We start from the raw sequence: 17,312 nt of genomic DNA, 5'->3' as shown, positions 1-17,312 counted from the left end.
TAATGTAATTTCATTCTATAACTAAACATATGGATAACAGTGTCCGCAATAGCAGATCTTTGATTACTGGTTTTCTAATGAAGGTTGCCTGCTTGCCAAGTCTCCGTTCTCACAGCAGCTTATTTCTGAACACCTTGCTTCCAAATTCTGCCTTCGAGTCCATGAACACAACCCCGTCTGTGCCCCCAATTGTCATGCATTAATTAGTGTGTAGATTATAAATCAGTCAGTCACTATTTCTGGTGTATTCTCCAGCACTGAACAGACACTACTTCATTTAAATCAGTGAGTGGTTGGGTGTTTTGTCACCTCTCTCAAGTACTTCTTTATTACAATAATCATTACCATAACAGCCCCCTTCATTATCATAATTGCCAAGCACCTCACCAGTCTTTAGCTAGCTTCACAACACTCCTGTGAGATAGGTAATTCACATAGTCTAAGGCAGGGGTCCGCAAACTTTCAGAAGTGATGTGCCAAGTCTTCATTTATTCACTCTAATTTAAGGTTTCACGTTTTTAGAAGGTCTCTTTAAAATTCTAATTTTAACGTTTTTAGAAGGTCTCTTTCTATAAGTCTATAAGGTATAACTAAACTATTGTTGTATGTAAAGTAAATACGGGTTTTAAAATGTTTAAGAAACTTCATTTAAAATTAAATTAAAATGCAGAGCCGCCCCCCAGACCAGTGGCCAGGACCCGGGCAGTGAGTGCCACTGAAAATCAGCTCGAGTGCCACCTTCAGCACAAGTGCCATAGGTTGCCTACCCCTGGTCTAAGGACTAGTCTACACTGGCAGTGCTAAAGCACTGCAGCAGCAGCACTTTAACATGCCTTGTGGGGTCATGGCACTCTAAAAACCCCCACCTCCCTGAGGGGCGCGGCTCCCAGCACTGGGGCACTGTTTACACTGGCGCTTTACAGCGCTGAAACTTGCTGCGCTCAGCGGGCTGTTTTTTCACACCCCTGAGCCAGAAAATTGCAGCGCTGTGAATTGCCAATGTAGACAAGCCATAAGTCACAATAAATCTGTGGCAGCAGAGGGAATTGAATCCAGCTTCCCCTGAGGCACAGAAGATTAGGGTTGGAAGAGACCTCAGGAGGTCATCTAGTCCAACTGTAACCCCCAGGTCCTTTTCTGCAGAACTGCCGCTTAGCCAGTCGGACACCAGCCTGTAGCGGTGCAGGGGATTCTTCCTTCCTACGTGCAGGACTCTGCACTTGTTCTTGTTGAACTTCATCAGATTTCTTTTAGCCCAATCCTCCAATGTGTCTAGGTCACTCTGGACCCTATCCCTACCCTCCAGCGTATCTACCTCTGCCCCCAGCTTAGTGTCAGAGTCCCAGACTAGTGCCCTAGCCATTGGACTTCTAGTCTTTATAAAGCAGGGCTGCTCAAACTTTTTGGCCCAAGGGCCACATCTTGGTATGGAAATTATATGGTGGGCCATGAATTAGGGTTGGGGAATGGGGGGGGGGACTCTGGCTGGGGGTGCGGGCTCTGGGGCAGGGCCAGAAATGAGTTCAGAGGCAGCTCCAGAGGCGGTGCAGAAGAGGGATCAGCCTGGGGCAGGGGCATGGGAGGAGGTGAGGGATGCAGGCTCCGGGCGCCACTTACCTGAAGCAGCTCCTGGAAGCAGCAGCATGTCCCCCCTCCGGCTCCTATGCGGAGGTGGGGCCAGGCGGCTCTGCGTACTGCCCAGTCTGCAGGCACTGCCCCTTGAGCTCCAATTAGCCGCAGTTCCCGGCCAATGGGGGATGCGGGGGTGGCGCTTGGGGTTGGGGCAGCACACGCAGCCCCCTGGCTATTCCTAAACATAGGAGCCGGAGAGGGGATATGCTGCTGCTTCTGGGAGCCTTGGCACAAGTGCGCAGAGTGGCCTCCGACCCCGTTCCCCGTCTGGAGTGCAGGAGCAGGGCAAGCCCCAAACCCCACTTCCCAGCAGGCGCTTGAGGGCCGGTTTAAGCCGGCTGGCGGGCTGGATGTGGCCCCTGGGGCCGTAGTTTGCTCACCCCTGTTATAAAGGATATCCAGGCCACACTGGCTTATTCTCACCAACTGAGGCTGCAATAATATAGAATAAAAGTTTATTTATTACACATTATTACTTTGTATTATTATAGCACCTAGATATGCCAGCAGAGATGGGAACCCCATTGGGCTAGGCACTGTACATATAGATAGTGAGAGACAGTCCTACCCTGAACAGTTTACAGATTAAGTAATACACACAATCTCAATCTGTAGTGGGTTCTGGACCCTTATAAACCTCGTACAAGCCCCTGGGCCAGACAAAGCTGCAATATTTGCTTTTTCATATGTTTGTTGGCATTTGCTCACATTTAATCTTTTTAAAAGCTACGATAAGTTTGAAGGAACTGTCAATCTCAGCTTTTAAGTGAAGTACAGCTATGATGTACTTTATTACATGCTCCTATTTTGAGTTGTTAATATCAGAGTAAAATATGTGTGATGCAGACTATCCCACTGCTGGATGGCTGGAGTTTAGAAGAGACCTAGGAGTTTCTTCATATTACCTAGGATTGTGCAGCTTACCTTTTCCCATCTCTTGTGGCAACTGAGAGGGGTGAGTCTCCTCCGAAGAGCTGACAGAGCACTGGATACCAGAGATATTTAGGCAAGCCTGTTCACTCACTGCTTTCATACTTGAAAGGAAATGCCATTTCAGACTTCTCCTACCCACAGGCTTAGACATCCTGGTTAATTCCAAGGGCTGGTAATCAATCCCTAAGATACTTCCTGAAACTTAAGCAATTTTTTTTTGCTTAAAAGGCACAATCTTTTTAACATGGAGGGAAGGGGAAAAGAGAAAGGTCTATAGCCAGAAACACCCTACACAGTTAGTTTCTTCATGGAATCTATACCAGTGCTAAATATTCGCTAACAAAGAACAGTTACCGTATATTCCGGCGTATAAGACGACTTTCTATATTAAAAAACAACCCCCAAAAATCGGGGGTCGTCTTATACGCCGGGTATAAACAGCGGGCGGCTGGGATTTAAAAGGCTCTGTGCTCCCCGCCGCAGCGGGCAGCCCAGAGCCCTCTGACTCCCCGCCGCGGCTGGGATTTAAAAGGCTCTGGGCTCCCCGCCGCAGCGGGCAGCCCAGAGCCCTCTGATTCCCTGCCGCGGCTGGGATTTAAAAGGCTCTGGGCTCCCCGCCGCAGCGGGCAGCCCAGAGCCCTCTGATTCCCCGCCGCAGCTGGGATTTAAAAGGCTCTGGGCTCCCCGCCGAAGCGGGCAGCCCAGAGCCCTCTGACTCCCCGCCGCGGCTGGGATTTAAAAGGCTCTGGGCTCCCCCCCTCAGATGGGGGGGTCATCTTATAGGGCGAGTATAGCCCAAAACCTATATTTTAACTGTAAAATTAGGGGGTCGTCTTATACGCCCCGTCGCCTTATACGCCGGAAAATACGGTATGTCCTTCCAAGACTTATATGGTAAAACAACTAAATGGACTGGCATACAGGAAATCATTGTTGGCATTCAGTTTCTCTCACATGCATCTCTGTAGCACTATTAATTCAGTATTATGTTCCATGGATAACGAGTATTTTAAGCTACGTTTATCTATTAGAAGTGTGTGTTGCAGCATTCTAAAACTAACTGCAATCCCCCCAAACAGCATTATAAATATATTCCCCATTCCCAGCATTTAGTTTTTGCAATAAATAAGTGATCTACCTCTATGTTTTCAAACAGGCAAAAAGACACATTTGTGCTATTGTTTTGACATCAGTGAATTCAGGCTTATGACAGAGGACTGGCAACTCCACTCAGTTTCCCACAAAGCCAAGCACAGATAAAAGAGCAGTCACTCCAAAGCTGTTCCACGTAGTTCTGCTCTGAAAGATGCCTGCAAAAATGGCATTGATGATTGTGCATGTGTCTCATATTTACAAAGTAAAAAGATGTTTTTTCTCCTAAATGCCAGCCCTGCAAACTCAACCTAGAGGCAGAGTAAAGCTGGGTTCTTTCTTTCTCATGCCTGCCCGCCAGTATTAATGTCAAATCAGTCCTTCAGCGATGCCCATACAAACTCATTGTCTCGCTGGGCTGTACAGGTGTAACTGACAGGAAACTAATACACAACTCCATTGATGGAGGTCCCACAGCCTTAGCTCTGTTGACTCTGCAGCGCTAACAGGAGCGGAGCGCTTATTTTTGTCACTAAAACGAGCAAGTTTGTTGAGTGAAGGTGCCATTCTGTGGTATCACTTTTCTGAGTAATAACAATTAATCGAGTACAACCAAACATTCAATCTTCCCATCCTACCGTGTTCTGGGGTCACCATTTCTCACTCTATATGCTGGGCCTAAGTTAACGGCTTCTGGAAAATAAATAAATAAACAAAACAATCCTAAAGGTTCATCTACATTGAAAGTTAACATTTCTTCCTGATCAGATTGGAAGCCAGCCCTCCCAACTGAGTTACCTTCCAAAGTTCATTTTAAAATTTGAGGCACAGGGGGTTGTATCTTAACATTACCCTCAGCCCATTAAAGAGATACTATAAGGCAAGTATTTATAAATTCTTTCCACAACCAGGAATGTTTCCAGCTGGCTGAAATCACATAAAAGCAAAGGCAGCACAAGCCACTGCAGAGATGGGGACAAATCCAAGTCCTACTGAAGACAATAAGCAGAGAGTTACTGGGATCTTGGTTTTCTAGTTCTCACTAGCATCTCATGTTGCTCAACAGCGCGATACGTTCCTCCTTAGTCAACACCTTTGACAGAAGGGATGTTTTTTCAGCAACGCTTTTTAATAGGTGCTTGGTTGACTGACATCCCCATCATAATTTTATTTTAACTTAAGAGGAGCAAGAGACACTGATGAGCTACTTAGACTCCTGGTCACTCTACAAAAGCTCCTGGGTATGCTGACTGCAGATTAAACTGATGACATAAGCCACAGAAGACAGGTACAATGGTTTTTGGCTTTAGGTGTAGCATACCCATCTGTGTACTGTCTAATGTCTTGTACCCTCCTTCCGAAGGCATTTTAACAAAGCTATTTTCTGGTTCCTCCTCATGAAGCACAGCTCAAGCTTGAGCTCTGAAATGTACTCTTCCCAAATGTATTTCCCTCTGGTGAGGCTCTGCCAATCCTAGAGTGCTTTATGTGCTCTGTCCTTTGCTGATTGGTCTTCACAAATCTCAGCAGGTTAACGATGGCGGCTGGTGTAATTCCAGGAATGCGGCTGACTGCTCCGATCTGTAGGCAGAAACAGTAACAGATCAACTGGAGAACACTCGAGTCTCTGAAGCTTTCCAATGAGCCTTATTCCAGCCAGTGATGCCCAACTCCAAATAGAGACTAGACACCCGTACAAAGAGTCCCTTGGACAAATATGGAAGCATTTGGTGTTTAGATGGGATTCCATCACTGTTCCATCCCCATCCCTGACCCAGTGCCTCACCGTCTGGGGGCGGTTGGAGTCTAGTTTCTCTCGCACTTCCTTGGACAACGATGCATCAATGGCAAAGTAATCTAGGTCCTCTGGCAGCTGGAGAGCTTCATCTCGACGTACTTCCTCTATTTCCTGCTGCTGGCTGGCTACATGCCACTCATAAACAGCTGCAGTGGGAGTTGTGGGGGGTACAGAGAAAATAATAATAAAGATACATTTACAGCACAGGCACTCTTGCCCCCAGAACTAGGACTTCTGGGTGGGATTTTCAAAAGTACCTAAGAGCATTAAGATTCTGACTGCCAGGGACTAGGGAGCTTAACACCTGTAGGTGTTTTGGAAAGTTTCACCAACTCAGCTTGCAATGGGAATGAATAAACACAGACAATGTTCCTCTCCCCCAAGGAGAGGCTGGTCCTCTGGGGCAGCTTGCAAGCCATTGGTGGAGTGGTATGGTGGGAAAAAACAGGACAGAATGAACCATGAGACAATTCCTCTCGCACCCCAAGAGGAGAATAGGGGCCTCATGTGGAGGGTTGGGGGCCAGAGATGAATGGGTCTGGTGCTCTGGTGACAATAGTTCTTTCCCCACTCAAGTCCATACAGAGATGACTGTGGTTTCTGCTCTGTGCTCCTTCACCACTGAATGAGCTCTAAAGCCACTGAGCAGATCTGGTTACGCAGGACTCTCAGACTCTTATACCTTCTATTTTCAGCCTCTCTGCCAGTTCTCTCCATTCAGCAAACTTTCTCAGGGGCTCTGGGATAGCTCTTGCCAAAAGCTCCATAGTGACCTCTGGATATTGAAGGATGTCAAGGGCACTGTGAAAACAAGAACATGATAGCAAGGCCAGAGAATTACCCAGAACAGGTTAACAGCTGTTCCTGGTGAGAGACACTGAATTTAGCTTTGGCAAGGTCAGTTCAGAGATGAATGATCACAGAACCTATCCCCTTTTGCTGCCACCACCAGATGAGTAAGGGAGAGTAGCTCTTTGCTGAGAGGAGGGCACATTTGGGTAGGCAAATAGGGAGGTGGCTACATAATGGCATCTGAGGAACCTTGAAAGTACCTCACGAGGGAGTTTTCAGGTATTGACCTGAAAAACAACAAAAGGGAAGGTAAAGAGAGGGAAGATGAGGAGAGATGGAGGGACTAGGGCCACCGTGACCAAGAACTGCTACCACTTGGCCTAGCTGAAATGAGTTGGTGGTCTCAGTCTAGTTCCTAGGCCCACATTGTCCAACCATCACCTCCCTTGTCAGAAGTCTCAGTAGAGGCACCAAGGCTGACCAGTGCTAAAGAGTGGAGTGCCTTTCACACAACCAGGGAGACAGTCGCTCCAGAGCAGGGTTGAGGCACATTGCATAGAAAGTGCTACTTTGCCGCAGCCAGTGCTATGCCTCTTCCGTGGCTAAAGACAGGCTGTCTGTCTGCCACCACACCACCTCCACAGAATTAGATTTACTAACTGAGTTTTAGAAAGCAGAGGAGAGAAAAGGAAGGGCCTCTTCTGCAGAAGTACGCACTAGACAGACAAGAAAGGATCAGCTGTAGCCTTTACCTGGTAAGTGAGCTTCGACTGGTGCTTATGGGAGCCTCTGGAACCAGCCTGGACCATTTGGTGGTGGTGAACTGAAGAGATTTTAGCACTGCTATTGCCTCCTCTAACGCAGCCTTCAGCCGAGATGTCTGTGCATATCGCTGTTGGGACACACAGCCAGCTTCCTCAAAACCTTTGTAGAGAGAGTGTGTGTGAGTGAGAGAGGGTGCACAGACAGGGCTGTGAACATCACCAGGAGAAGCGACTGCCTACCTCGGAGGGTGAGCCTGCTGTCTGCGTTGTCGGGCCGTAGAGACATGCGGAATTCCACTCGGCTGGTGAACATGCGGTATGGTTCGTTGGTGCCCAGGGTGGTGAGGTCATCAATCAAGACTCCGATGTAGCCCTCTGTGCGGCTAATGATGAAAGGGGGCTTGCCACTGACACGCAGGCCAGCGTTGATCCCAGCAATCACTCCCTGCCAGAGAGCAAAATGGTCACAGGAGCTGCTGCGAAGCCAGCACAATGGCACTTCCCTGATCCACACATGTGGCCAAATACAAGCCACTAGATCCGTGTAGCACACTCTGTGTCACGAGGTGTGTGACGGTCTGTGATGCTTTAACAGCCCTAGTGGTTTTATTCCCACATTGGGAAAGAAGAGGCTCTCCACATCCCTTCCAGAGCTCTGAGGATCCCCTCTTTGTTCTCCCCCAACGCAAAGCAGTGTCTCATGTTGACTCTCTTTCAACCTGAATGCTAGGCCAGGCTGCTTGGAGCTAGTCATCATTGCTACTTAATCAATTCAGAGGGGCTAACTGGTGAGCGACCTGTCCGTCTGTCCACTGAGAATTCTTTTTCTGCAGATCTTCCAACTGCTTTAGTCCTTGCTACCAATAATCACACCTGGCACAAGGGAACTAGCCTCTTGGGCTGACATTAGGATTCCTTGGTATTTTTTAAAACTACGTTGTAGGAAAGCTGTTCCTGAGAATAGCAGGGCCTTTGCTGCTGAATGCTCCGACGGCCATGCGCGCATAATCCCAGACCATATCCACAACTCAGGCAGTGCCCAGCTGGGAACAGCACTGGGATCACTTGCAGGAGGAGGAAGAGTGACAAGGCAGCCACTGTCTGACACAGTACTATATGGTTTGCAGTGCTGTTCAGTACCATTAGATTGTGGGGGTTGGTTTTGTTTTGGTTTGGTTTTTACTGTCAGTGCTTCTCCACTCACAGTCCAGTGCTGCAGTTGCTGATTGGGGTTTGAGTTCTAAGACACCTTCAGTCAATGTAGCCATTGGAGACTTTTCACATGTGCTCCCAGTCATGCCCATCAGGAGTGCAGTCTCCACACTGCCCATTTGGCTGTGTCTACACTAACAGACTTTGTAGCTGTAATGCATCACTAGTGTGACTCCAGCACTGGTAATCAAGGTGGAAGCCAAAATGCAGGCAGGATGCAGGTGAGCTGTGAGTAGTGTTGGATAACACAGTGGCAAAGCTGTTCCCTGGCTGCACTACACTGTTACTGCCATTGGGGGCTGCACTGGAGGTGAATTACATCTACCAGGCTTGCTAGTTCAGAGAAGGCCTTTCAGGTTATATCCATTCCCCTTCTGAGTGTGGAACATGCACTCCCAGATCTGCTCACCTGGGCTGCAGCTTCTTCATAGCCTGTGGTGCCATTTATCTGTCCTGCAAAGAAGAGTCGCTGAACAAGACGGGACTCAAGGGAAGCACTGAGCTGACGGGGGTCCAGAAAGTCATACTGAACCCCATAGCCTATTACAAGCAAACCAGACAGACAAAATCAGTCAGTCATCAGGGAAGAAAATTCAAACACTCCTGCCCCATTCCACAGAATAAAGGTGTCAGAATTCCCACTGAGAGCCCAGCATGATACTACACCTCCCCACTCACCCCCAAGTGCAACGGCATGTAGGTTTTTTTCACACCCTCAGCCTCTGGGTACAGTAGGGGTCACATTTCCAGATGCCTTTGCAATGTAGATGTAATGTAGACTCCCCTCCACCCCCTTCTGTGGAAAGCTGGTCTGGAAAGGGCCAGCTCACACTGGTTGGAGTGATCTGGCCCTCACTCACCTGGCTGCACCATCTTGGCTTTCTCCAAGCCACGGATGCACGCAATGACCTGCTCCTGGAGCTCTGGTGGCAGAGTCATTGACATCCCTTGGGGGTAGATGATGTTGGAATCCAGACCCTCAGGCTCCAGCCACAGCTGATGAATGCGGTTTGGAAAGCGCAGAACTTTGGATTCAAGCGAGGGACAGTATCTGCAACAGGGAATAGCCGTCAGGACAAGAGCACTGACCTGGAGAGAAGCAATCTCTGACAACAGCCCTCCCAGAAGGTACACAAGGGAGACCCAGAGGGCTTCAGATACACAATCAGATCACTACACACAGATCTCGCCAGGATCTCTCCGTACTCACCGGGGCCCTCTTGTTGTCTCCCGTACATGGCTGTTCAGGTGAAGGTTATTGTGGATGATTTGGTCCACTTTGGCATTGGTGAGAGTCCGGTAGCATGAGAGCTGATCTTCTGGCTGACAGAGGTCAAGAATCACTTGGATTTAATCCAACAATAATACTTTGCACTTATTTAGCACTTTTTTTCTAAAGACCTCAAAAGGCTCTATAAACATTATCTAACATTCATAATAGCACTGAAAGGGGGTAGCGTTGTCATCCCCGCTGCACAGATGTTCAGTGATATTAAATAACAAGCTGAAGAGTGAGTCAGTGGCAGAGAGTAGTAAAACCTTGGGAGCCTTGAAACCATGTTCTCTGCTCTAATCAATACACTACCTACCCAATTACAGCACAGATATCCCAAGGAAGGTGATGGATATGGGTGGAGGTCTGTGGCATTCCAGCTGGTCTTAGCCTTCCTAGCTAAGAGCTGATGCCTCAGAGAAGCTGAATTCTGAGCCATCAAGGTGAGGTAACTGGACACCCTCTGACTGAACGAGTCAAACACTGACAAGACCACTTCCTCAGCCAGCAGAACCCACCCACACACTGCCTTGATGGTACTGATCACAGCAGTATAGGGATCACCCCGAGAGCATTCTCCCAGCTCACCCCAACTGCATGTGTATTGTCAGCATTCCATCCCACCTTGATCCACACAGCCTCACTGAGGAAGCTGAATGGCACAGGAGGGTTGTCAGCCATGTGTCTCTCCAGAATGCTGAAGTCAATAGAGTCTTTGGCCAGTCGAGGTGGGGTCCCAGTCTTCAGCCTTCCCACAGCAAATCCCAGTTTCTCCAAGGTCTGAGCCAGCCCAATGGAAGGCTGATCCCCTAATCGTCCAGCGGGATGCATCTTTAAGCCGATGAAGACCATCCCCCTCAGAAACGTGCCTGTAGTCAGGACGACACTCCCAGCGTGGACTTTGCTTCCATCCCCTGGAATACAATCAGTTTATAGAAATAAGCACATTTCTATGCATAACAACAAGCACATTTCTATGCATAACAACAAGCCCTTGATGTTTCTGGTGCTGTTACCTAGCACCAGCCCACATTCTCCACTGAATTTGCGTGTGCCTCTTGTCAATACAGAGAAAACTAATGGAGACAGAAAACCAGGTGTAATTTAACCTTCCCGGTACGCTGTTTCATCCTCATCTGAGGGGACAAGAGCGAGTGCCAGTGACCAGAGCAAAGCCCAATTGTTACCTGAAATTGGGCCAGCTAGTAAGCTTAGGGAGGACTAATAACCTACCAGAGTTTGGCAGAAAGCAGCATGTTTATTATACTGATAGCTAAGCTCAAAGGAAGAGGGAGGGGTTACACTCACACTCGCATACTCACGCTCCCGGGACAGGCACAGCACTGGAGATGTCAGAATCCTTGAAGGTAAGTGTCCCACAGTGCAGTGATGGATGGTGCGATGAAGAGAAGTCTTCCCGAGGCACGACTGAATGCAACGCAGTGAACCACTAGCCAAGATGGTCTGGACGAAGGGCCTTCACAGGAGGTACAAGCTTGTGAGTGCCCCCTGGGGCACATGGCCCCTTCCCCTTTTAAGGACCTGCTCCTCGTGGCCTGCGACTAGGGATGACTTGGCCACATCTGGTTGGTCACACTCCACCTCGGGCAGTGTCCATGCACTGCATGTGTGATCGCCGCCTAATCAGAGTCCCAGACACCTTGTCTACCTGGAAGTTCTTCTCATCTTCCAGCTGTTCAACCAGCCCATTCATCCCACAAGCATTCCAAGAGGGAGATGGAGGGGGAGGGGGAAAGCCACTTCACAGGTATTCAGAGAGGGAGAGGAGACAAAGGGGCGGGGGGTATAACAGACCTTTTGAGCATACAGGTTATACAAAGCATAGTTATACAGAGCATACAGATCACTGCTGCTCCTACAACACAATAAGTTGCAGACCCACATTCTGATGACATGTGACAATGAAATGAAAGAGACCCTTTCCTTCCCCACCAAGAACTAACAACAGAGACAGCTGGAGGGTCCTTGAGTGCTTAGAATTTCTTTCTGATAGGAAGAATTAAAATTTTATCCACAGATTTTAGGTCCTCATCAGTAAAGTGACAGAGGAAACACAAGAACTTACAAACATGAAACAGTTAAAGTAAAAGGCCTCATCAGTGCAAAGCTGCTTATTTTCGTGTTACTACTAGGGAAAAGCAGCCAAGAGTCCTGTGGCACCTTATAGACTAACAGAAGTTTTGGAGCATGAGCTTTCGTGGGTGAACACCCACTTCGTCAGATGCAGGGAAAGGTGTTTGTCTGGCAGCAATGGTGGCTGAAGTTCTTCTACTGAGATAGGATGACAACCAGATAACCACAAAATAAGCATTACGAACAATTTCTTCTACACTTCTCTCATGCCTGATGGCTATCCTGAAAAATCTACTTCTAGGGATCAGTTCCATGCAGTTCTTCATCTCGATGAGACTGTCAGCAAGAGAGTCAGTTAGTGCTACGTGTGATGGTGATGGCTGTAATGTGGATAACACTCACTAGAAACCGTACTAAAGAAAAATATACTCTTTTTCACAAATCAAACACTAGTTACATGGAAAGGAGTTTGTCTTCGGCACACCCAACAAAATCTTCTCATATAGCCTGGGACATATTCTGAACGACTGGTCTAGAGATAAACCTTTGTAAATCTGTTCCCCAAATCACCTAGTTCTCACACCCACCACTGTGATGGCTAATTTGTTTCGCTCATACTCAACATAAAGCAGATTAATGAAAGACTCCTTATCCTTTTACCAGTCCCAACTTCGAGCACAAGTCAGCTTGAGGAATCAGACATGTTTACTCTCATGGTCCCACTTAGGACCAAGACATAACCAACCTAGTGAAGCACCTTGAGCTTCCAGTACGTACCTAGAATGACCCCACTGACTTGGCATTTCCCAGGACGGTCTGGCTCTGGTTCCATCAGGAGAAGATCCTCCACAGATGCCTCATGAACAGTCAGCAGTGGAGTGTTAAGGATTTCTTTCTGCCATGAAAGAAGGAAGTACTGAGTCATAGAATCATAGAATCTCAGGGTTGGAAGGGACCTCAGGAGGTCATCAAGTCCAACCCCCTGCTCAAAGCAGGACCAAACCCAACTAAATCATCCCAGCCAGGGCTTTGTCAAGGCTGACCTTAAAAACCTCTAAGGAAGGAGATTCCACTACCTCCCTAGGTAACCCATTCCAGTTCTTCACCACCCTACTAGTGAAAAAGTTTTTCCTAATGTCCAACCTAAACCTCCCCCTCTGCAACTTGAGACCATTACTCCTTGTTCTGTCATCTTCTACCACTGAGAACAGTCTAGATCCATCCTCTTTGGAACCCCCTTTCAGGTAGTTGAAAGCAGCTATCAAATCCCCCCTCATTCTTCTCTTCTGCAGACTAAACAATCCCAGTTCCCTCAGCCTCTCCTCATAAGTCATGTGCTCCAGCCCCCTAATCATTTTTGTTGCCCTCCGCTGAACTCTCTCCAATTTATACACATCCTTCTTGTAGTGTGGGGCCCAAAACTGGACACAGTACTCCAAATGAGGCCTCACCAGTGCTGAGTAGAGGGGAATGATCACATCCCTCGATCTGCTGGAAATGCCCCTACTTATACAACCCAAAATGCCATTAGCCTTCTTGGCAACAAGGGCACACTGTTGATTCATATCCAGCTTTTCATCCACCGTAACCCCTAGGTCCTTTTCTGCAGAACTGCTGCCCAGCCATTCGGTCCCTAGTCTGTAACAATGCATGGGATTCTTCCGTCCTAAGTGCAGGACTCTGCACTTGTCCTTGTTGAACCTCATCATATTTCTTTTGGCCCAATCCTCTAATTTGTCTAGGTCCCTCTGTATCCTATCTCTACCCTCCAGTGTATCAACCACTCCTCCCAGTTTAGTGTCATCTGCAAACTTGCTAAGGGTGCAGTCCACACCATCCTCCAGATCGTTAATGAAGATATTGAATAAAACCGGCCCCAGCACCGACCCTTGGGGCACTCCACTTGATGATCTAATTGTCCATACATCACTAAGATGGGCCTGTTGTCCCCTCAAAATAACATCTCAGAACCTCTTCCCCAAAACATTCAGCAACAGCCTCCCTCCTGGATACACAGAGCTTCCTTTCCTTCACCCCATTGCTTTCCCATTCTGTCATCAGGTCATTTCACTGTACTTGTGATCCAACTCACTGTCCAGGACATCTAATTACTGCACTGTTTGGGATTTATTAAATGGAAATGAAGGACTAATAGATTTTAAGTCCAGAAGAAACAATTAGCTCATCTACTCAGATCTCCTGTACAACACAGGCCAGACATTTTTTAGCCAGTTACCTTGCATTGAGCTCAATAACTTGTGTCTGACAAAAGTATCTTGCAGAAAGGCTTCCAGTCTTGAAGCCTTAAGAGCTGGAGAATTAATCATTTCCTATTCCCTAGTGGTTAATCACGTTCACTGTTAAAAAAATTGTGCGTATTTCCAATTTGAATTTCTGGTTTCAGTTTCCGGCCATTGATTCTTGTCATGTCTTTTCCCACTAGATTAAAGAGCTATTTAGTACGTAGTATTTTCTCCCCACAATACACCATAATTCAGTCACCTCTAGATTTTTTTTAATAAGCTAAACAAATTGAGCTCTTTCAGTCTCACATTGTAAGAGACAGTTTCCAGCCTCAAATTAGTTTTGTCTTTTCTCTGCACCCCCTCAATTTTTCAACATCCTTTTAAAAATGTGGACACCAGGACCACAGTGGGTTATTTGTTTCTCTAATTAGACCCAGGTTTTACTTCTCTCCCATTTCCCTTGACCCAGTCAAAAATTTCCCTGTCCCATTTTGCCCCATTACGTCTCTTCTCCCCCACGTCATTCTCACCTGCATGTTTTCTTTATAGAGTTTCCTATCAATCTGGGCTCGGAGACCCCACACAGCAGGACCCTTACACCGGTTTAGCACCTTGTAATGAACTCCAGACTGATCACAGGTCCGAGCACACAGCCCGTCCAGGGCATCTACCTCTCTCATGAGATGCCCCTTTCCAATGCCACCAAAGGAAGGGTTACATGACATTTGCCCTAGAGAAAACACAAGAGCCTTTTATCATCAGCTAATGGCAGCCTTGCATTTTCTGAACCCTAGCATTTATTACTACTGTTTAACAAGAAGGTAGCTCAAGGCCACAGTATCAGAACTGGCCATTAGACCAGGGAACTTGGCTCCTAGCCTCATACTCATTCTATACGTCTTTGCTGCTTCTGAGACATCACAGAAACTACTAAAAGGTTAGTTACATATTGCTGTGTGGCCACAGAATCCACTGGGTTCGGCCACACATGCAAAGCTGCTAGGGGACACAGACTGTGTGCGCCACAAGTATGTCGGTGAAGCTCAGCTGTTTCTCATATACATCATAGAAAGGCAATGTAGTTACTGAAGCGTCAAGCCAAGGACAGTGTTTCAGTGACAGCTAGCTAACTAGACATTCAACCTGAGCTCTGGTCTACACTACAGATTTACATTGGTATAACTGTGTCACTCAGGGGTGTGAAAAATCCACACCCGATGTGCAACATTGTTATACCAACCTCCCCGCCCAGGCCGGTGTAGACAGTGCTGTCAGCGGAAAGCTTCTCTTGTTAATATAGCTGCCACCTCTTGGGGAGCTAAATTAACTACACTGATGGTAGAGCTCTCTTCCGTCAGAGTAAGAGCATCTTCATATTAGCATTACAGTAGCACAGCTGCATCAGTGCAGCTGCACCAGTGCAGAGCTTTAAGTGCCTGCTCCTAAGATGGAAGTAACTCTAATTGAGTGAAGGACATAAGAGGGACATCTCAGAGAATGAGAGGCATCGACCTTTTGTGGTTATGGCCACATCCATGTTATGGGTACTACAGCGCTGTAGCTATGCCATTATAGCAGTACAGAATAGATACACCTCTACTCTGATATAATGCTGTCCTTGGGAGCCAAAACATCTTTGTGCGTTATAGGTGAAACCGCGTTATATAGAACTTGCTTTGATCTGCTGGAGTGTGCAGCCCCGCCCCCCCAGAGAGCTGTTTTACCACGTTAGCCAAATTCGTGTTATAGCGGGTCACGTTACATCAGGGTAGAGGTGTACATCCTAGGCTGATGAAAGGGTTTTTTCCAATGCTTTACAAACTCCACCTCCCAAGCAGTGGTAGCTAGTTTTTGGAAGCATTCGTCCTTCCGCCTTGGAGCGTCTGGGGAAAAGGGTGGGGGGGGGGCATAGATCAGCCTAGCTACTGCACTCAGGGTGTGAATTTTCCACCCCCAAGCGATGCAGCTTTGTCGATCTAACTTGTACCCATAAACCAGGCCTAGGGCTTGTAATGGACGAGGCCTGCTGGACCCTAGACGTGCGCAGCTCTCCCCGGCTCGGTGGCTGTGACCCTTTAGGCGCCTACGATCAGCCGGGGGCTGAGAGTCTCTGCGCCGGGCGCTGCCCGGGAGCCCACGCGACGCACAGCGGGGTCACAGCGCAGCGGGAGCGGCTCCGGGCTCCGGAGGACGCGGTTACCGATGGTGTCGGCCTTGTGCGTGACGAGCAGCGTCCGGGCCCCGCTCCGAGCCGCCGCCGCCGCCGCCTCCGTCCCGGCGTGGCCCCCGCCGATAACGAGCACGTCCCAGCGAGGCGCGGTGCCGTCGCTCCCCGCGCGCCGGCGACAGGGCAGCGGGGCGGGCGGCAGCGCGCGGCGGCGGCGGCGGAGCAGGAACATGGGGGCGGCTCCGAGACCTCGGGATCAGCCGCGGGGTCAGCGGAAGAACGAGCCGCGGACCCGGCATTCCACGCTCCCTCTGGGCGCCGCCATGTCTGCGGCCTCCTGACCCCGCCCCTGGAAGGTCGCCGACAACGAGAGGGCGGAGCAGGAAGTCGGCACCATCGCGGCGGCCGAGGCGCAGCAAGCGCGCCCCGCCCGCACTGGAGGACTGAGGGGATCGGCAGCGCGGCCTCCCCCCCGCCCGCGGAATTTCCCAGGCCGCGAGTCGCGTGCCCCGCCCCGCCCCGCCCGCGTGCGTGCGGCCCCGGGGAGGGAGAAGAGCCGAGCCCCGCCCCTCGCACGCAGTGGCTGCCCCGCTGGCCGTAAGTGACGTCAGTGGCTGGTTTTTGTGGCTGCCCCGTCACGATTTCCCAGCCCGAGGCCCCGGGGGAGCTCATGGGGGGGCGGTGGCTCGCGTGCCCCGCCTCTTCTCCTGCCCCCTGGGGAGCAACGGAGCCGCGGTGGCTGGGGTCCCCCCGCTGTCCCCGTGGGGAGGTGTGTGTGTCTCTGTGTTACATGGGCACGCAAACAGCCGGGTGTTTTTGTAATTTGGAAAAGCGCTGTACAGAATTCAGCTGCGGGCTGCCCTTTGCTTTGTTCGCTGCTGGTCTCTTTCCCTGGCCGAATAGAAATTGTAGGGCCTACAGTAAACAAGAACTTAGCATATGCAAAACACTGAAACTAGTTCAAACTATTGTATTTGCAATATTTATTGTGACAGTCAGCAGCGACCCCCTAACAGCTAGTAGCCTTATAATAGCTGGCAACCATTGGGAAATTGGACACCTCACGGACACAGTAGCCTGAACTTTTGAACTGGCATCCCTTATCGGTCTTGAGGCCGTTGAAGCTGGTCCTAAGCTGGTTTTTGCTGAGCAGATTGCAGAAGTGCAGGGTTTGCTAGCCACCAATCAAATGCTAACACAATCAAAGCCTGTGTGTGTGTGTGTATAAAAGATTCTTAGTTTTTGTATGGAGTAGAGTTTTTGTACCAAGGTACAAAGCTTTCCTTTCTTCTGCAGAATAAAGCAACCT

General features: G+C 48.9%; 1 protein-coding gene across 1 annotated transcript; it reads right to left on the bottom strand.

Annotated features, from left to right (window-relative positions):
• Positions 1-3,343: 3,343 nt before the first annotated feature.
• On the bottom strand, positions 3,344-16,417 carry MTO1 (mitochondrial tRNA translation optimization 1). The gene is made up of 12 exons (XM_045011576.1): positions 16,037-16,417; positions 14,367-14,566; positions 12,368-12,485; positions 10,121-10,410; positions 9,434-9,546; positions 9,084-9,274; positions 8,633-8,763; positions 7,252-7,456; positions 7,000-7,171; positions 6,138-6,256; positions 5,444-5,601; positions 3,344-5,238 (listed from the first exon to the last, which is right to left on the bottom strand). Exons 1-12 carry the CDS (start codon positions 16,233-16,235, stop codon positions 5,053-5,055), a joined length of 2,082 nt encoding a protein of 693 aa, XP_044867511.1. The 5' UTR covers positions 16,236-16,417; the 3' UTR covers positions 3,344-5,052.
• Positions 16,418-17,312: the final 895 nt, after the last annotated feature.

Source organism: Mauremys mutica, chromosome 3, assembly GCF_020497125.1.
Source record: "Mauremys mutica isolate MM-2020 ecotype Southern chromosome 3, ASM2049712v1, whole genome shotgun sequence".
Lineage (NCBI taxonomy): Eukaryota > Metazoa > Chordata > Testudines > Geoemydidae > Mauremys > Mauremys mutica.
This window is presented reverse-complemented; position numbering and strand designations above follow the sequence as displayed.